Source organism: Papaver somniferum, unplaced genomic scaffold (genome assembly GCF_003573695.1).
Source record: "Papaver somniferum cultivar HN1 unplaced genomic scaffold, ASM357369v1 unplaced-scaffold_79, whole genome shotgun sequence".
Lineage (NCBI taxonomy): Eukaryota > Viridiplantae > Streptophyta > Magnoliopsida > Ranunculales > Papaveraceae > Papaver > Papaver somniferum.
In genome coordinates, this window is record NW_020650859.1 from 630,300 (window position 1) to 649,968 (window position 19,669).

At 38.3% G+C, this 19,669-nt stretch overlaps 3 protein-coding genes across 4 annotated transcripts; all 3 read right to left on the reverse strand.

Moving 5' to 3' along the window:
* Positions 1 to 3,789: 3,789 nt before the first annotated feature.
* On the reverse strand, positions 3,790 to 7,866 carry LOC113344716 (putative DNA (cytosine-5)-methyltransferase CMT1). 2 transcript variants are annotated; one of them, XM_026588651.1, is made up of 11 exons: positions 6,768 to 7,866; positions 6,578 to 6,679; positions 6,133 to 6,232; positions 5,948 to 6,044; positions 5,778 to 5,850; positions 5,506 to 5,690; positions 5,362 to 5,427; positions 5,019 to 5,276; positions 4,868 to 4,931; positions 4,697 to 4,763; positions 3,790 to 4,203 (listed from the first exon to the last, which is right to left on the reverse strand). In XM_026588651.1, the coding sequence occupies exons 4-11, from the start codon at positions 5,981 to 5,983 to the stop codon at positions 4,113 to 4,115; spliced, it is 840 nt and encodes a 279-aa protein (XP_026444436.1). In that variant the 5' UTR covers positions 5,984 to 6,044; positions 6,133 to 6,232; positions 6,578 to 6,679; positions 6,768 to 7,866; the 3' UTR covers positions 3,790 to 4,112. The 2 variants fall into 2 exon arrangements, with proteins under 2 accessions (XP_026444436.1, XP_026444437.1); XM_026588652.1 differs by having other exon boundaries at positions 5,778 to 5,861.
* Positions 7,867 to 7,948: 82 nt separating this feature from the next.
* LOC113344715 (ultraviolet-B receptor UVR8-like) lies at positions 7,949 to 11,619 on the reverse strand. Its single transcript, XM_026588650.1, has 11 exons — positions 11,247 to 11,619; positions 11,076 to 11,149; positions 10,897 to 10,981; positions 10,649 to 10,786; positions 10,319 to 10,564; positions 9,929 to 10,162; positions 9,472 to 9,515; positions 8,793 to 8,975; positions 8,599 to 8,689; positions 8,468 to 8,511; positions 7,949 to 8,374 (listed from the first exon to the last, which is right to left on the reverse strand). Exons 1-11 carry the CDS (start codon positions 11,530 to 11,532, stop codon positions 8,252 to 8,254), a joined length of 1,548 nt encoding a protein of 515 aa, XP_026444435.1. The 5' UTR covers positions 11,533 to 11,619; the 3' UTR covers positions 7,949 to 8,251.
* A 950-nt stretch (positions 11,620 to 12,569) lies between these two features.
* On the reverse strand, positions 12,570 to 15,709 carry LOC113344568 (protection of telomeres protein 1b-like). The gene is made up of 10 exons (XM_026588518.1): positions 15,481 to 15,709; positions 14,988 to 15,124; positions 14,705 to 14,894; positions 14,513 to 14,577; positions 14,326 to 14,414; positions 13,969 to 14,244; positions 13,804 to 13,868; positions 13,597 to 13,655; positions 13,339 to 13,494; positions 12,570 to 13,234 (listed from the first exon to the last, which is right to left on the reverse strand). The coding sequence occupies exons 1-10, from the start codon at positions 15,593 to 15,595 to the stop codon at positions 13,013 to 13,015; spliced, it is 1,374 nt and encodes a 457-aa protein (XP_026444303.1). The 5' UTR covers positions 15,596 to 15,709; the 3' UTR covers positions 12,570 to 13,012.
* Between the last annotated feature and the right edge of the window lie 3,960 nt (positions 15,710 to 19,669).

A 19,669-nucleotide genomic window follows, 5' to 3' on the forward strand; every position in this document is an offset into this window, starting at 1 on the left:
CAACAATCGGATGGGTTGAAGGCTACGTGGTACCAATTTTCGCTGGGATACCTTCTACTATGCACCTGTTGGGGTGGGGATATTTTTGACGGGTGGGGATATTTTTGACGCTCATTATGCTTTGGTGGTGCTGGATGTTAGGAATCTTCGGGCCTAACTAATCTCGAAAACCGGCTTGCAAGGTTAGGGTTGTCCAAGACTTATTAAACATGGAACCTAGGATTTCCTAGGCGATGTGGTACTATTTAACACCCCCTCAACGACTAGGGCTACAAAGACGGGATGACACTGAAGCTATGGTACACACGGAGGTGGTACGGAAACCCCGGGATACACACGGAGAAGTAGTACGGAAACCACAGGCACACGGATGGACACGGATAGCGTTGAATGGGGACCTGGTTCTGATACCAAGTTAGGAATCCTCGGACCTAACTAACCTCGAAAACCGACTTACAAGATTAGGGTTGTCCAATATTTATTAAGCATGGAACCTAGGTTGCCCTAAATTACTCTGGGTAATGTGGTACTATTTAACAACAAGGAGATGGTTCAAAGGACCTATTAGGAGCATTGATCAAGGTTCTGAAAACGATGATATCGATGTTCGTAGTGGTGTTCATGATGGTTTGTAAAAAAAAAAAACTGGGACTCGTATATATACCCAGATCAACGTGTTTGTGTACATGGATTGTTATAATTAATATTATCAACCATTCGGATCGATCATTAAGAAAACACTTTAAAATCTGATAAAAATAGATTATTCTTCATTTATTTTCTTGATTTTTTTTGCTCTATCCACGGCCTAAATACAGTTCCCCAAAAAGAAAAAAAATAAATAAAATGCCATATCTTTTCAATGTGTCAAGGCCAGACTTAGCTTTGTGGCACTCTAATAACTCCACATGCACATGATTACTTTCTTGCTATTCCAGCCTATGGGCTTTGACAGAAAATTGGGCCACACCAGTTTTGTGTTGTACTTAGTTATCAACGATTTTTTGGGCACCACTCGTTTTTGAGGGGACCATGATTTTATTTTGGGTAAAGACATTAGAAGTAAATCTAGGTCACCTCATATCTAATATTTATATTAATATCTAAATTATCCTCCTGATTAATTTTGGGTAATGATTAGTTAGTGTAATGATTAGTGAGATGATTAAGTTAAAGATAATTAGTGAGATTAAAAACTCAGATGGGTTTTTCTTTTTTAGAGAGTAGAATTATTGAGAGAGTAATGTTAGAGAAGATGAAGAAGGAAAACATGAAAAACGATGGATTTTACCAACCACAAGCCGAGGAAGGGTATTTGAGTACCCAGGTATGCTTAATGTTGGTTGAATTGCTCCAAATTTTCAAAAAAATGTAAATTTTTAGAGTATATTTGGGCTTGTTCGGTTACCTTATGTGAAGAACAGGTAACCGAACTCATCTGAAAGTGTAGTTCGGTTACGTTTTCCAAACACGCAGGTTACCGAACTCCCTCGTTAATGGATGTTTTGGTCGTACAGTGTAATGTTCGGTTACCTAGGATAAAATGATAGGTAACCGAACTTTGAACTTAACAATTTATTTGGGTACATCTTGTGTGTTCGGTTAGTTCGCAAACTTCAACGCAACCAAGTTCCCAACCGAACTGCAGGTTAAAAGTAACCTAGTGTTAGAAGTTCTGTTGGTTCGCAAACTTCAACATATTTTGCGAATCAACCGAACTGGGCACATATATGCAATTAGGAAAACGTTTGGTTACTACGAAATTTATTTCTTGGCGAATTAGGTACAATTCGGTAAGGAAGTTTCAAAGGTAGAGTTCGGTTACAAAGAAAACTTAACATTTTTGCAAACGAACCGAACGTTTGTACTTCTCATTATTTTCGTAAACTAAAGTTCGGTGATATCCTTATTTTGCGAAGGAACCGAACTTATGGACTTATGTTGTTCTAATACAAGGAGTTCGGTTAAAAGTATTTTTTTGCGAATCAACCGAACTCTTTGTTCGGTTAAGAAAAATATAATTAATGATAACCGAACGTTTCTCTGGAAAAAAAACCTCCATTAAACCTCTCTATAACTTCCCTTTTCAACTCATTTTGATGATTACTTCTCATTTATTCAACCAAAAACGAATGATAAGTAATGCGTTTTTGAGAATATATTTGTTAATGTTTTAAATTAAGCTATATATAGTGGTGGTGGTGGTGGTGGTAATCAGAGGTGATGGTGGTAATCGGTGGTTGATGATGGTGATAATCGGAGGTGGTGGTGGTGGTAATCGGCGGTGGTGGGCGGCGGCGGTGGTGATCGGCGGTTGTTGTTGGTGGTGGTAATCAGCGGTGGTGGTGGTGGTAATCGGCGATGGTGGGCGGTGGTGGTGGGAGGAAGTGGTGGTTATATATATATATAGGTGGTTATTGGGTTGGTTTTAAATTAAATTAGGTTAAGGGTAGGTTAGTCATTTCAATACTTTAAGACACCCCTTATAAGTATAGGGAGGTTGGCCTAATAAGACCATGGTCCCCCAAAAAAAACCATGGTCCCTAAAAAATCGTTCTTAGTTATAGACTTGGTATTCCTTTGTTCGGTGAAAATAGTTCTTGATTATGTTGCAACAGGGATATGGATGTGTAGTCGCAGGAAATCCTACAACCACACCCTTAATGAAATCTATGGAATAATTCAAGTAATTATCATAAAATTCATAAGAACATTTATTGAATCTTTAATTTGAATACAAAATAACCAGAAAACTTTAACTTGGAAAACAAATAATCTTTCTCTCTCCTAAATTTCTTGTCTAAAGACTCTAAACTCTCCAAAAAGATCTCTCTCAATACAAGGTCGCTCGGTCCCTTATATAGGGATTTACATAGTGGATGGCAGCTAATAAAACCCTTATTTTTGGACTGGGCGTGCGTCATTGTCGCACGCTTACATTAACTCTTTTCGCACGAGCTTTATAACATCGCATGACTCTTCACACTTTTCTCGTGACTAAGTTGACGTCATCTGCTGCGTCATTCTGGATATACTATATGCAGTTGTCTTCACTCAATCTTGGTGGTCGTTACTTTGCATGTATAATAGATCTGCGGTATTTTACTCCTACAAGATGTGTAGTGATCATGCACTTCATTATGCTTCTGAAGTTGGTCTTAAGTTTCGACATGATTTTGTTAGAGATACCTTCACAGATATTTTTTACCGTGCTAGTGTACCTTCTAGGGGTGTTGTGCAAGCATTTACTCTGGATCTCGCCCTGGCTAAAGCCATCGAGTGCAAGAGGGTCAAGTATCATGATATTTGTAAAACCAATGGATATAGTTTTTGTACCTTAGCCTTTTCTATCTTAGGTGAACTTGGTACTAAAATTAGTGAGTTTTTGAAAAGATTAAAGAACTACATGGCTAGGCATGATGTAAATATTAATGTTGATAATTTTCTTTTTATAAGAGTAAGTTTAACTATTCAAAAAAGTGTTGGAATCCAATTTGTTGCTAGTCTCCCGTACAGTTTCTTGTAAAACTTTCTTTTCTACTTTTCAAATAAAAGTTGTGTTAAAAAAAAAGTCCATTCACTGCTCGATGATCCATTGTCTCTATAGATCTCGGAATGTTTTGTTTTAGTGTCCACTGGGACGCTGCATGCGGGCTTCACGTTGCATGCTTATGTCATTTTTTATTATATTTTTTACTTTTGAAGCGGCTTGTAGCTCATATACCAGTCCCACTAGAAAAGATGAAAAGGGCGTAAGAAATGACAATTGATCAAAATAATACCAGTAGGTAAATAAAATTCAAAGTTGTATGAAATTAGGTGGAAAAGAGATGTTGATTTAAAACCAGAAAAGAAAAGTGATCGCACCACTTGAAAGTCTAGTACTATGTGGAAGTTGCACTGCAGCTTCCAAGATGCCCACTACTAATTTCTGACGCAAACGTTATACCAACCAGTTACGCAACCTTAACTCCTGTAAATTTTCTGGATATATCTCTGCATGTATATCACAATGACAGCCAAAATGGTTGTCATTGTCTTCTTCAAGCTTCAAAACCAAGAATCTTAAACTATCAAGTATGCCTAGCCGTCTTAAAAGATCATTCTTCAGTTCACATAACCAATCTCATGCTGCTGCTGCTCCAGTTTCTAGCCGGACCGGAGCAAGCAAAGTTGTGGGTTGTTCTGAATGCTGTGGTTGGCCTGTAATATTGTGATGGTAACATTAATCTATTGTGGGTTTGAAATATTGCGACATATAAATAGTAGAATCAGTTGTAAAATTGCGACATATGTATGACAGAGCAACCATACTATTTATACTGAACCCAGTGTATGACAGAGCAACCATGCTATTTATACTGCATCCAGTGTGTAGGTCATGTTAGGACCTGTTAAACTCGGTAACCATGTTATTTATATGCATCAGTATTCTACTACAGAGTTTTTAGATGAAAAATAAAAAGTTTCAAGGCCTTGCAACAATTCTGGTGATTAGTAAAAATTGGCCAACAATTGGTACTTCCGAAACATAATGAATAAACCCTTTGATAAAGGTACCCAGAAAGAAAAACACAAATTAATTTTGTAAATAGTAACAGAAGTACACACAAATGCTTGTAAAATGACCGGCATCTCAAAGTACATGGATTAGAGAAGAATCAATCAGAAAAATAACAAAACTCGACACACTTACAGGGAGAGGCAATATATTGGATTGGTATCCATCTGTAACAAATTCTTTAATACAGTCATCACATTTCCTGCATATAAAAATGATATTTAACACAATGCACTTATGGAGCTTGTTACCGAAGCAAATTAAATAGGAAATGCAAAGAAGATACATATGTAGAAAGTTCAGTACCATATCTTAGCTCCAAGAAAGGCTCCCATGAATCCCAATCAGAGCCCCACCCCTTCCACTTAACCTAAATTATATAAGGATGTCAGAAATGAGTAAGAATTTACAAAAGAGAGACACGCAACTGAGGTATTAGAAATTGCGAAAGTAGTACCTTAAAGTGTAAGACAGCAGGCCCATCATCCGTATCTGGGTTAATTCCATAAAATGTTCCTATTATCCTTTCGACTTCATACTCACCATCCTCGTCCGGTGGGCGTCTCTGTGCCTCTTCTTCAGTTTCATCCTCCTCTTTGTTCTCAGTTGGTTTCTTTGTTTTACTATAATCAGTTCCCAACAAATTGTAACGAGCACAGAGATCTTTCCACTCATAAAGCAACCGCAAGAAGTCCTCGGCTTTCATATTTCGCACCTGAGATCAATTGGCAGTTAAATGTCTGCAAACATGTACTGAAAATGTAAAGAGAGAAGACAATCACAACAGCAAAATAGCATACTTCTGTCTCAGGATGATTATAACGTAGACTTTCACAAGCATCTTTGTCAAAATCTACTGCCCATCTCTGAAAGAACAAGTATATGTTTCAGTGTGAAATTAACATACTATGTCAGAAGTGCTGAAATCATTTCTTTTAACTTACAGTGACAAGGTTGACGTTGGATGCAGCTGCACCCATGCACAGGCCGGTGGACATCCCACCACAGCCGGCATACATATCCAGAAGTGTCATAACTTCATCAGGATCAGCAGTATCTTGCTCAAAGACTTTCAAACAACCCTCACTTGAAACTGCAGTGGCCGATGTACTAGCTTCTTCTCCAAATACTACAAAAGAAGTATGTTGTTAATCCCTGCAAACAAGAATTGGAGGGAGGTATACAGTCTCAAATATAAATAGATACAGTTCATTACCTGTGCATACATTTTCAAATGTACAAAGTTTTTCGCAATAGGCCATGTCGTAGAAGTAATGACAGTCATTGACCTGAAAGCAAACTAACATAAGAAACTTTAATCATTCGATAAACTACAATGAGATGCATAAAAATCAATGAGCAAAGAAAAGAAAGAAAGAACCATACTGCAGATGATGCTTGCACAGTCCAGTGGATTGTCATCTTCAGAGTCGGAATAGAAAATCCGTTTTGATTCAATGAGATAGGAGTGTTCTTTGATTACCTGAAAACATGGGAAATTATCAAAATGACAAACAATGGTAACATTAACTCAATAAAAAGAGAAACTGAGTGTTCCTAACAAAACTTACGGTGTCTTTCGCTCGAAAGAACCACTTAACAGCAATGCTTCTTGGTAGGTTCAAAGAATTCAGTGTTTCTTCTTATATAATCATCCTGTCCACCTTCTGCCTGAGATAAATCATGTAATATAAGAATCTTGCAAAATACAATCACATTCAACCATCAAACTATTACATGATGAAAACCAAAATGCACAGAACATGAAATCTCAGCAATAAAATAGTCAATAGAACATGAAACAACAGTATAATTCTACAATTCTCCCAATATAAACTTAATTCACCTTACGTCTAAAACAGATCAGTAATAGATTCTTGCGAAAATGAAACTCATATATCAGATTATAACAATTACAATAAACTTCTCCTACAACATGGTCTCCTTACTCATGAGAAAAGCAACATAATACACAAAAACATGAAAAAACATGAATGAAAAGTATGGATCATTCACCTTAATATTGCAACAGTCTCCCAAGTTGTAAATCTCGTCATCTACTTTAGCCCTAGTGAAGTGTCGTCTCACATGCAGATAACCTTCACCACCTTCTCTTATCTACAATGACACACAAAAATCAAACAATCAAAACTTGTAAAAATCCCCAAAATCAACCAAGAAAACCAATAAGAATCAGATTCACAACCTTTACAGCATCATATCTATTGGGCCATCTTTGTCGAGCTTCTTCAATCGGTACCGGTTACCCAATTAAACGGCAACTCTCATTCTGCTTCTTAGCCTTCGAAATCTTCCTTTGCATTTTCTCCACAGGGACTTCAGCATCATCCTCAATTTCTTCGTCCTCATCAACTGCTTTCTCAGGGTTTAGAATATCCAGATCTGCAACCACTTCTTCATCTTCTTCTACACCAACCTTCTTCTTCCCTTTACTGATAACACTCTTCAATTTCTTCAATGGACCATCTGATTTCTTCTTTGGTCCAGATTTAGACACAGATTTACTTGTTGCTCTCTCCGGTAAATCAGAAACCACCGCTTTACCTTTACCTTGGGAAATTGAGATTTAGGGTTTAATAAAGTTTCAGAAAACTGTTTGGGGGTAAGAAATTAGAGTGACTAGGGTTTCAGAGAAAGGTTTTGGGGGTGAGAAACGGAGATTTAGGGTATGAAATTGGAGTTTCTAAGAGAGATTTAATGGAGGCTTTAGAGAGGGGAAAGCTAGGGTTTCGAAGAAATGGAAGGGGTTTTTTCTGATAAGAAGAGAGTGAGAAATATCTAGGGATTTTAGGAGAGAGAGAAAAGTATTTTGGGCGATATTTTCGTGGGCGGGAAAAATTCAAATTCAAATTCCCGATTTATTTTGGAAATTATGTTTTTTGGCGCGAAATTTACGTGTAATTATAGATGTAATCTAACGGTGCGTATTTTGTGAATGTGGTGCAAGGAAACTAGAGTTGGCTACACTTTATCAGATCTTTTGATGAACATTTTTGATGAGCGGTGGAGATATTAGAAGATTTTGATAGATGTTGAATACAACGAAACTATCTTCGATTCTGGAAAAAGCTGGCGCGTTGAGATTTTTGGATCGACTCGTGGTTACTGTGGATGAGAATAGTGGGGGCGACATTTTAACCTTTTACAGCCGATGTGGTGGTGTGATGGTCAGTGGACATGGCTCTGCGGTTGAGCCGGCATAGGTCTAAGAAGACCATTTATACCTCAGCCATCATAATGTACAAATAGAGGTTTCAGACCTGATGATACCAATGCCGGCTGGTAGTCATTGAATTTTATTTGTCCATTACAATATATATATATATATATATATATATACAAATGCTTTGTTCTACAAACTAAAGAAAAACACTGGGATACTGGAATTTATTCATGTTACAGAACATCTCTAGCAATCTACCTTTCTCTTCCCCCTCACAACAATGGGAATAATGGCCATGACTGATAGCCATGCAATCATATGGCCTATCAAAGAATGCTAAGGTTAGCTACGTACATGCATTATATATATATGTGTATGTGAATACACTAGAAAATCTGTATTTACATAGACATACAAAACACATATATGCAGAGTCAAGAAAGTATCCTATCAGGTGAGGAAAGCTAACCTAACAAAACTGGGTCTGCACACCTACACCTCCAAATTTATGTTGGTGATTCAGCTAATACCAATGTGTGCCACCAGCCGCAAGCAATGTTCTTCGGGACAAAACCATCCAGTGGTACTTGAGATGGCATATTGCGGTCTACCACATCACCTAAGCCAAGCTGCACATTCAATGTCTCCCATGTAAGAAACTGCTAATAAGTAGTAATAATCTCTGCATTTTTAGGGGTTCAATACTGCCTGAGAATGACTACCTGACCATACTTGTTCCATCCCCAGCAAAACACCTTCCCATCATCTTGAACAAACACAAACAAAGAGCTACGTCAGATGGTTTACCAGACAGCAATTTTGTCATCCCCAAATAAAAAGTCCAAGTGAATACCTGTCATTATAGCACTATGACGAGCACCACAAGAAACAAACTTTGCATTCTCATTTTCAATGCTTGGAGCATCCAAAAGTTTAGGGACTATCTGAAACAGGAGAAAAGCCAGGACTTAGCTGGATTCCCGAAAATGCATTGCTCGATATCCTACAAGAGTACTATGAGAAACATATGGATGGACGACAATGTACCTCAGCTGTATCTGCACCAGTTCCCAATTGCCCAAATTGATTTCCACCAAAAGAGTAGACACCACCTTCTGCTGAGATGCATAGTGTATGCCATAGCCCAGCAGCGACACCTTGAATCCTAATACCCAAAAGAGAGGATACACAAGTTGGACTCAACTCGTCATCAGTACTCCCTTGACCACACTGGATGAAAAACCAACACATTATTAGAACTGGGCCAATATAACTTCATTTGAGCGATGGGAGACTTGTTACAAGCAGCATAAAGAGGAGCAAAAAGTTTAGAGATCCGGAGATGAGCTGGCAGCTTTCTTATGATTAACCATCTTGAATTCAGTGTGCTCTGTCTCCACCTTTTATTAGAAGTCCTACATGTTGATTCTAGAGATAGTTAATAGTTCGAAAGAGCATGGGACAATTCAATTGATGCACTTTATGAATACAGAGAATACTCAGAATAGAATGTCCGAACCATCTAATGACTTTCTCCAACGTACTTGCCGTGATTAGTTTTACGAAGCAAGTTAAGTCAAATTAAGGAACATTCACTCGAGTTCTCTAGTACAAGCGGAGAGCAGACAATCAGAACATCGCCGAAACAAAGGTTTACTCCTCGATACACAAATTACTCCTTGATGCCAAAGGAAAAATTTATGTCTGAGAGACTAAAGAAGCTAACCTGTCCATACAGACCCCATCCAAAAGTAATCACGGCTCCAGCATCTGTTGGTGCATAAAAGAAGATAAGTTGAAAGTACTGCACAAGGCTATCAGTATGCATTTGCATGGAATCAAAAGAATCACATGGTTCTATGCTCTTACAAAAAGATTGCGCCGTGTCAGATAGCTGGACTATAGCGACATAGAGTGCATGAATGTTTAACAGTCCAAAAATGACAAACATGCTAGGAACCTAGACAAGGGACTAATATGTTATGATTATGCGATTTCTTAAGCACCGAGTCTGGCATGTTTTGAAGCTTTGTTAAAGAACACACATAAAAATGAGGTGGAGTTCTCCTTCCCCCTTCTGGATAAACTAAAAATGAAAGGAATATTCACTTCACAGGGCAGTAAAACCCGATAAGGAGAAATACGCAATAACAACAAAGAATCTGAAATGACCATATGTTCACCTGTTATTACTGCACTATGCCGACCTCCACAGGCAATGCTTGTTATGTAAGTGCCGGGAACTTTGTAATTTGGTGTCTCAGAAATCATACTTCCTCGAGGAACAATCGATGAGACCCCTTTGCCATAAGGTTCTATGCAAGGAATAGGATGAGGAGAAGACACCATGCGGATGCGAGATCCCAAACCTAGTTGCCCTTCTCCTCCATAGCCCCAACCCCACAACTGTCCTATATCTGAAACATCAAGAAGCACAAATGCATCAGGGTGGTAATTAATGTTTATCATGGTGGCCATTCTGCCGTTTTATCATTTCCCCTTATAAAGTGGAAGCCAGAACCCAGAACTATTTATAATAACAGCACTACTAACTTGAGATGAAAGGGATATACCTGACAGGGCTAAGGAATGGCGGCCACCAGCTGCAACAGTGATGATCCTTACTCCTGGACTCAGTGTAACCAGACATGGTAATGCCGAGAGATTCTCATCTCCAGATGTCGAACTATCGTTCGTCTGTTGCTTAGCTGACGATACTCTTCTCCGCTTAGGTTTTTCTTCTCCAACTCCCTTTGTTTCAACGGAGGATGAAGCTCCACCAGTAGTTCTGGTAACTTGAGACGACTTAGGAGGACTCACTACAACAACACAATCCACCCATTTACTAAATTTCTCCAAACAAAACAGAACAATTCCAAATAGGCGTGTTAAGTAAGTTTTACCTTGTTCGGTCATCAATGAAGTCTGCTTATCAAGAAATTCTTTCTCCTGATTCATCCCTCCTAAAGATTGATCTCCTCCGATAACTTCCCCCGTAGGAACACATTCTTTCCATCCCCATGTGTATACTTGTCCATTCACTACACACCCAGTAAAACTCAAATTGTACATCTTCGACACTCAACAACCAAAAAATCAAATTCAATAGCTACAAACAATCACATACAAAATCAATTACAAATTAAATTACCAGAAACAGCAATACAATGTGCCCATCCAGCTGCAGCCCTTACAATTGAAGCTTCATTTGGTAGAGGAAATGCCTCTGGAATTTCCTAAAATTGAATTCACCAAATTTAAATAAGAAAAAAAACTCCAATTTTGAAACATCATAATGAGAATTTTAATAGACTCCAGTTCAGTAATTACCCCATGTTTTCCAGAAGTGACATAGCTCTGCCCCATATCATCAGTAGAACCCCATGTAATCAGCTTCCCAAACTCTAATTACACACAAGAAAACACAAAATCAAATAAATCCCCAATTTTAAACAGTCAAATTGACACAGAAATTCACCAGAAATCACAGAATAGAGTTACCAGAAATGGCAAGAGCGAATCCACAACCACCACCACAAACATCTTTCCACAAATCCCTCCTTCTAATTCCTCCATGAGTATTAAAAGAATCGGAATCAACAACAACAGTAGTAGGAAGATGAATAGGAGTAGGTGAAAGTAGCGGAGAACGTTGCGGTGAAGCTCCAGGTAAGTATCCCCACATCAAAACCACCAAACCAACACCGCCGCCACCTGAAGTAGTCGCCGTGGTGGTGGTTGATTTCTCCTCCTCTTCATCTTCCATTTTCATGATATCATCCTTCATCTCACTGTGAAATACTCTGAACCCTGAACTTCTGTTCTTCTTTGTCCCCCTCTCTGGTTTTTGGTATGAGTTGAAAACTGAGAGGTGGTGGTGGGGGCAGCCCTAACCCTAGAATAGTTGTTGCGTATCATTTCCAGGCTTCTTTGTGTCTCCACGTAGGATCGCCAAATAGGCCCATCTACTTACGTGGCACGTTTTACGCCGCAGAGATTCTTCGGCCAATACCAACCAGGACTTTCCGCTGGAAACTTCCAGAACCTTTTTTTTAAAATTTTTCTCACTGTCTTCTAGTCGTATGTGGTGGTTTCTTATTGAGACACGTATGTGCTATAATAGCCGACAATGATTGCATTTCGACACGTGTTTTATTCTCAAGTCGACCTAAAATAGAGTAGTTGGAAATCTGAGACATGACTTGATTTTGACTGAAAATGGCTCGGATTGAGACACCCACAGGGAATTTCCGGCCAGAAATTGGTGGCAAGAAAATGTGGTAGATTAGGGGAATATTTGTTTGCATCTGACTGGGAATCTGTGAGTCCTAATTCCGCCCGAATGGAATGTTGGATAGTTTGTTTCTGAGTGTGAGTCAGATTTAACTCGTTACCTGATTTGTGCTCGTTTGATCTAGGGATTAAAATTCCGCTAGTTCATAAAACGGGATTACTGGTTTGCATGTTTTTTTTGGACCCGACTCAAGAAACAAATATATAAGGTCAAATACAGATGAGTCGTGATTTTAGTTAGACCTGGGTGAGTCGCGTCAGGACGAGTCACCTAGGTATGATGGAAGAGGAGCTCATACAGATAGTTTGTTTGTCTTTTTAGTTTGAGTCAGATTTGACAAACTCCCTAACTCAGACCTACCTCATGACTCAGACATGTTCGCATAATTTTGAAGCAGATGAGTCAAGTCAGGTCTGACTCAAAAACAAACGTATAAAGTCGAATCCGAAAAAAGAAAAAAAAAAGAGTATGACGATGGAGGAGGAGGTCATACAGCTATTTATTGGCTATAATTCACCACAAACAGCATATACTGAAACATAAACCAAAGTTTTCGTTTCACCAAAAGGTTCTTATAATACAACATACATATCAAGAGGAGGTTACCGTTAAGCTAAACTTTCCCTTAGAATGTCACAAGTTACAGCCCGCCTTTTCCTGCATTGCCCTACTCCTGCATGCTACAATTTTACCTATAACAGTTAGCTGCAGTCTTGTCTTCTTATCAACATATCTACATTCCCAAAATGCTGATCAGCTTTTTACATTCTTAGATTACAACATGACATTAGTATTCAACACAGCAACCTGTTTCGGTTGTGCGAGAAATTTCTAAATGTTCAGCCCACTGATTGCTGCACAAAAAAAATCCAGGGCCTCGGCTTTCACCCTACTTCTTCCTCCTCCAATGCCTTTATATACACATGCACAGAGAGAAGTGACCAAAAATTTTACAACATGGAGCTAGAGCTTTTTATGCTATTGTATAATCCACAAGCTTTGTTCCGAAGATTCGGCACGTTCTGCTCCCCCATTGATCGTGTTTGTCGAGGTAGTACGACTTTAAGCAACACTGGATCCATGGCGGACTTATAACAACCCTCTTGTTCTCCTCCACTTCATCATCTATTCCAAGCAATTCATTTCTCTTCTTTCTTAGTACCTCCACAGTGGGGTAGCCGCCAAAAAACTTCACCTGTATTCATATTGATGACATGTTGAAGAAAGGAAAAAAATAGCATCACATGCTATGCAAAGATGGAAAGTATAAAAAGTCCAGCAATATAAAGAAGATTTTACCCCGTCTTCATCATAGAGGTAAGCATGTATTCTGGCGGTTGGATCCTCAAGGGTGAACCTCATCACATACTTCCCAGAGGTTGTCTCACGAAAATTTTCAGCACAGCAAGAATACACACCAACCACACGAACAACACATTTAAATTTCGCGGTTACCTGTGCATGTGAATCTGATCAGTTACAAAAACATGTAGAGAAGTAACCTTTCCATATACGAAATTTAAGTGGTCACTTAAAATTTGAAGACGAATAGCAAACCTCCGAATAGTTGACAACATCAAGTAGTGTAACCAAAGGCCCGGAAACACTGATTATCTCTGAGAACAAAGGACACAAAAAGTGTCAAGCGTTAGCTATTATATGTTCGGATTACAATGTTTCGTTCGACAACAGGAATTGATACATGCTTGATGCCCCTCTAAGAAAGGGAACAAACAACGGCGATAACAAATGAACATGGAATACCTGTAATTGGTGAAGGGATGGCTGATACACGACCAGTATAAGATGAAATTCTATCATTGTAGCTCCTGCAGAAGAGAATTACCAAGTCAGGCACGAGAGGACTGATACTTATCAAGTTTCAAATATTCACTTATTCATTACTCAACAGTGGAGAATAGTAATTACCCCAAACGATGTACAACAGTGCTATCCGTGTCAGATAAAAACCGTATTTTTGAATTATCAGTCAAGTCAGCACCCCAAAATGATGACTTTCTCCGACAAGTAACAGCACGCAACCTCACCCACTGGCCACTGCAAACTAGATGAACATCAAATTTTATACACTTAACAGACACCCTCAAAATGCTTCCCACGGTGGGAAAATTGCGTCGGACATCTCTTGACAGTGGAGGATTCGCTGGTTCTAGTGGTAATTGCACCTCTGCTGCATCTGATAGTCTGTGAATGCAATATAGAACAACTCATACTTCTATCAAGGATATCACACTCTGACAAACAAAACTATACAAATTAGCTTACGTAATTTCGTAATTCAGTGCAGGTGTATCAGTTCCATCCCATACGAGGAGCGTCCACTCACTTGCCGACACTTCATATGAATGAAGTACCTATTTCACAAGAGAAATATCATAAAGTTACGCAATTTTAACAAACTTATTGAGATATATTACAATATGAAATCTGGTTTGGTCAGTATACTATTTACCTTACAGATCAGATCGAATTCTTCCATGTTCATCTCTTTTATTGGACGTAATTTCTTGTTTGTTCCTGATAGAACAAGAAATAGCTGAAGATTCCAACTTATATTTAACAAATGCGTCGAATATTGCATTCACGATTGGAAGAAAAAATGCTATTGTCAAAGAAATGTTTCTTAAAATTTGTGACAGCATACCTGCGCCAAGTTGAAAAGTAGTCAACCAAGTCCTAAGAACCTTCACGCGCTCTATGTGCCAATTTCTGACGCGATATGATGGACTAACACAATATGCAGTACATTCATCCCCCGGTTTCCCATCATATAGTGCAAATGAAGATTCTCTTTTTTGGAATAATCCATAAAATTCTTCCTTACGCTTTTTAATCTGCATTCTCAATCAAACACATACTCCTCATCAGCGAACTAGTATGTGAAACCCTCATTTGATGCCAATATACGAGAGGGACATGATAATTACCTTAACATTAAACACCAGAAGCAAATCTCCAACAGACCCAACAAGTGGAAAGCCATCTGATTTTGGTGCAAAGAAAGTAATCTCAAAAGCAATATCCGAAAACCGCTCGTCTACGATCTTCAGCGTATACACATAATCTGCCACAATAGAATTTCAATCCAAAATAAAGCCACACATTGTAACATTCCAATTTATACAAAAATTGAAAAAGCCCCATTTTTGTATTAATCCGCTGTAACTACAATTGAAATCCCAATTCCCAAATGTAAAAAAGGTGTGACCTTTTTCATGATGTTAGGGTTTCTGATTGTGAACACCCCATTAAAAAAGCTTCTTTTTTTCCCCCAATTTTCAATTCCAAGAATAAACAAAGAAGACATTTTGAATTGAATCATGATCAGTTTACACGAAACCCTCTATTGTGGGTCAAGACTAAAATCGAAGAAAAATCCAGCATTGAAGAGAAATCAAGGTTTAGGGTTTTTGAAATTACCAGTTCCTTTGCTGTGTCTTCGAAGGCCAATTTCAACAACACAACCAATCAGATTGACCGCCTTCTCCACTCTAGTTGATGCGTCGATTAGAGGAGTGAACTCTCCTCCCATCATCTCTTTCGATCTTTTTGATTTTCTTAGATTCTTTCTCTGTTTGTGACTGCTGGGTAGAGAAAACGGCTCTTGTTGTCGTTTAAAGGAAGGTTTTTTCTATTGTGTCAACGTGTTACGGAATCTATGTAGTTTGGGTAAAGTACTATGAAAGCTTTGTAATAACCATTGGATCATCCACTTATTTCTCTTCTTCTTCTTCAAAAACTGTTTCTTTTGTTGAACAAACTGTCAAAATTGGTTAAAAAGACCAAAACTAATAATTTCTGGGTGAAAAAGACATGTAAAATTTGATATTGTTTAAATGGATGAAAATGTAAAAATATTCGGGATGTAAACGGTTTCATCCTATCCATTTTCAAATATTTTTTCTTTTTTTAATTACATCAGGATGCATCCAGTTTCATCCTCGTTTTTTTTTAAATTTAAGTCAGGATTGATCCTATTTTATTCTTGCTATTTTTTTTATGTCCATTTCACCCATACTAATTTTTACTCCACCATTAGAACCATATTTTAAAAATATTTTAAGAAGTTGGTTACTTTTAGGAACGAGCTTAATAATCATGCTTAATCTTAAGTTTGATATTCAAGGAAATAATGTGCATTTATAAATATTAATATACTTAGAGAGTTCATAGTGCATCCCTGTTATAATTATTTCACTGTGTTTTTAAGAAGATCAAGAAGACAGCGGAGATATAAATTTGAGAAACCTAAGAATCGACAAAAAGAAAAAAGAAGAAAAAAATCGAATATGTTGCGTAAGTTTGCTTATTGAAATTATGTCTGTGTGGGTTACCCAGTTTTAGTGTAGGGTACAATCAAAAGTAATTTCTTTCGGTAAGGTTAAATCTAAGGTTCAGTAACTAGGATCTTAATCAACAGTAATTTCGGAATTTTAAATAAAACAATGCATGGAATACACAATCAGATAATGCATGAATTTGTTAAACATAAACTTTTGTAAAGAAAACAACAATAATCACAAAAGAGTTAAAGTATTCCTATCTTTTTTGATGACAGACCACGCATACCTCGAGATCCACGATCCACTGGTTCATCCTTTGAATCGATCTTTGTTAATAACTAACTGTTAATCACACAAGAATTCTAAGATTCTAGCCAAAATGGCTCACACAAGTATCATACAAGTCTAACTAATGGTAAATGGTTAGAATATTACATGTAGAAGGAAGTATTCAAGAACAAACAACGGACAATCTTTTGATGGTTTTTTTATTTTCGGTTTTCTTGGTTGCAAAGGTCTTAGTTTGGCAGGGTCATATACTGAGAACCGATTTTACTATCAAACGATACCATTTTAATGTGTTTCGTAGTACTTCTCTCTTGAAATTGCTAAGTTTTTTAATTGCAACTTATGGTACTTGTTCTTGTGCTGGTTACTTGTGTAGAGATCTTTGTTCAGGAACATGGGATTTCACATGTTTTATCGAGCATTTATGCGTCTCCAACATTGAAAGATTGTTGATGGTCTTGGGACCATGTTATATCAGTATGTTCCTTCAACCTACTGCTTGAATGTTCTTTCAATTGCTCTAGAAATTCAATTTGGAAAGGTTTAGTCGGATACTAATGCTTCAAAAACTGTTTCTTTTGTTGAATCAGTTTTGATGTTCATCTATCTTTTGTTTCAGCTGCGGATCATACAATGCGCAGGGAGAAGCCTATGTAAATTGTTGGAGAAAAATGAGTTTTTAATAAATTGTTTTGGTCTTGGTGTGATTTGATTTTAGGACCTAAGAGCGTCCACAATGGACGACCAAACCCAAATATTAGGTCCAGTGTATAGGCGTAGTGGGACGGACTATCGATCAAAATTTGATCAAAGATTAAAAACCAGACCAAATTTGGTCTGCGACCAAGACCAAACCCAAATATAGTCGGGCGTTTATATAATGTCCGCCTACACAACGGGCGTTGATATAATGTCCGCAATCATCGAGCGTTTGTAAAGTTAACGCCTGATGTAGGGGCGTTCGTAAAGAATTCGCCTGGAACGGGCGGAGGTTAAATGTACGTCCCACTGGGCGTTGATATACATTACGCCTGACTACCAGGCGGGGATAAACTTAACGCCTTTAGTGGGCGTTGATATACATTACGCGCCACTGTTTCAATTAAGACACCATCACATGGGGCGGGCTTTATACCTCCGCCCCATTATTTTTTTTTTTTTTTTTTTTTTATTTTCTGTTTGAATTCGTCCGAGCGTTAATCTGTATTAACGCCTGATTTCAGGCGTAATCTTTACAAACGCCCCATTTCAGGCGTTATGTTTATCAACGCCTGATTCCAGGCGTAAACTTTACCAACGCTCGATGTCCAGGCGAACTTTATATCAACGCGTGACCAAATTTACTCTTCTCCCTCTACGCCACACGACGGACTAAACCCAAATTTGATCTTTTTTTTTTACTCTTTGGTCTTTGGTTTTGGTCGCACCACTGCAGTTGCTCTAAGGGTTCTATGGATGCTCACTCATTTCATTAAGTGAATGAATCTCTCTTTAGTCCCACATTGGGTATAATAGAGAAGGATCTCCACTATATAACCATGTTCTCATGGATATGTTGTGAAACAATGTGGGTGGAGCGAGCGGGGCCGAAAATACATGTTTCGACCCATGCTCATGCACCAAGTTCCTCTTCTACTCGTATTTATTTTTGGTTCCTTTTACGAGTTTTTGAAAACCAAAACCTAATTTGATTTGCAAGTATCTTCTCCTGTAAATACAACTCGTAATTCTATTTTGCAATACACAGAAAAATCTTTTTTCACTCTAGGGTTTCTCCATACATTTTACTTTCATCCATGTTGCTAAGTTCAAGTTCTTATCCTGGACACATCTTCGCTGTGAGGGGTTTAGCATTACTCATCTCGAGTATACCCGCGAACTAATGTGTTAAGGGCAACTTATTGAACCTGTGATTCTGTCCTCGTCAAGTTGTTCGTGATAGAGTTATTTTTCGTCCAAGTCTTTTACATCTAACGAGCTGTTAATTGTTGCAAGATCCCAACATAAATTGTGTTGGTTTGCTTGTCGCAGTTATTGTCATGCAATAAAAGATTTCACGTGTTGTTTATGGTACAAACTAAAGAACACAAAGCGGGTTAACCGCCGCGGACGCCGCCGTTATCGAGACATTGAAGAAGGTTATAGTTCGAGCAAAGACTCAATACAGAGATATCGGACTTTGAACACAAGCAAGAAAAGAAAATGGAACATAGAAAAGAAGACTGCAAGTCTTCTTTACTACCAAAGGAGAAGTCGAAGTAGTCACCACCATGGTTTACGTTGGAAGACAAGTGAAATTTGTGTGCACCTGAAACGTGGGTCAAGAAGATTAAGGAAATCAAAACAACTTCAAATTAGAAGACCAGGAAATGTTGGAAAACAAGTGAGGGTGTTTAAAAGGAGAAAGATGATCAGGTGAGCGTCTCACTGTAAGACTACTAGATTTCATCTTGCACTCCTCGTCTATGTTGTCGCCTCGCCTAGCGCCTTTGGCGCTTAAGGCGCCCCAGGCGAGCACCTTTTATTTAGAAAAAACCAAACAACAGTATAATTTGGCGCCTGGGAGTCTTTTTTTACCAGGTGCCAGCCCATCGCTTAGTGCGCCAAAGGCGCACGCCTTTTACAACATAGCTCCTCATTAAGTTTTCCGAGCTTTTGCTCGGTGGAGTTTCAAACGAGGAAGAATTAAGGCTAGCTAGGTGTCAATGAGTTTCTAGCATGTAACTGAACCGATTAATCAAAACTTATCAATGAAATGCAAATGTCTGATGCAAAAGTATGCTAATTCTTAAATTTCAGAAAATAGTAATTGTAAAGGCTTCAAGAAAAGGCCAGTATCAAAATGAAACCATTGTATTTATCTGCTAATCAATTGCCTCCAAGATTGATCCCATTGTTTCTTCACATGTACCGTTTCTTTTTCCATCTTTTTCTGTCCCAGGCTTCTAGTCTCTGTTCGTTAACGTTCTCTCGCAGGCTCTCTCTCTATGTCAGCAGCGGGTGTTACTTCTTGTTCATCTTTCTCGATGGATCTTTAA

Bases quoted from the DNA above. Each gene is read 5' to 3' on its own strand.
- LOC113344716 (XM_026588651.1), bottom strand. From the start codon at position 5,983: ATGACAATCCACTGGACTGTGCAAGCATCATCTGCA. The intron at 5,851-5,947 runs GTATGGTTCTTT...GTTTGCTTTCAG, and splicing joins CTGTGCAAGCATCATCTGCA to GTCAATGACTGTCATTACTT. The intron at 5,691-5,777 runs GTAATGAACTGT...CTTCTTTTGTAG, and splicing joins ATTTGAAAATGTATGCACAG to TATTTGGAGAAGAAGCTAGT.
- LOC113344715 (XM_026588650.1), bottom strand. From the start codon at position 11,532: ATGAAGGATGATATCATGAAAATGGAAGATGAAGAGGAGGAGAAATCA. The intron at 10,787-10,896 runs GTAATTTAATTT...CTGGGTGTGTAG, and splicing joins ACATTGTATTGCTGTTTCTG to TGAATGGACAAGTATACACA. The intron at 8,512-8,598 runs GTATTCACTTGG...TGTTTGTTCAAG, and splicing joins TCATAGTGCTATAATGACAG to ATGATGGGAAGGTGTTTTGC.
- LOC113344568 (XM_026588518.1), bottom strand. From the start codon at position 15,595: ATGATGGGAGGAGAGTTCACTCCTCTAATCGACGCATCAACTAGAGTG. The intron at 14,245-14,325 runs GTAAGCTAATTT...TTGCATTCACAG, and splicing joins GCACTGAATTACGAAATTAC to ACTATCAGATGCAGCAGAGG. The intron at 13,495-13,596 runs GTTTGCTATTCG...TCACATGCACAG, and splicing joins ATGTTGTCAACTATTCGGAG to GTAACCGCGAAATTTAAATG.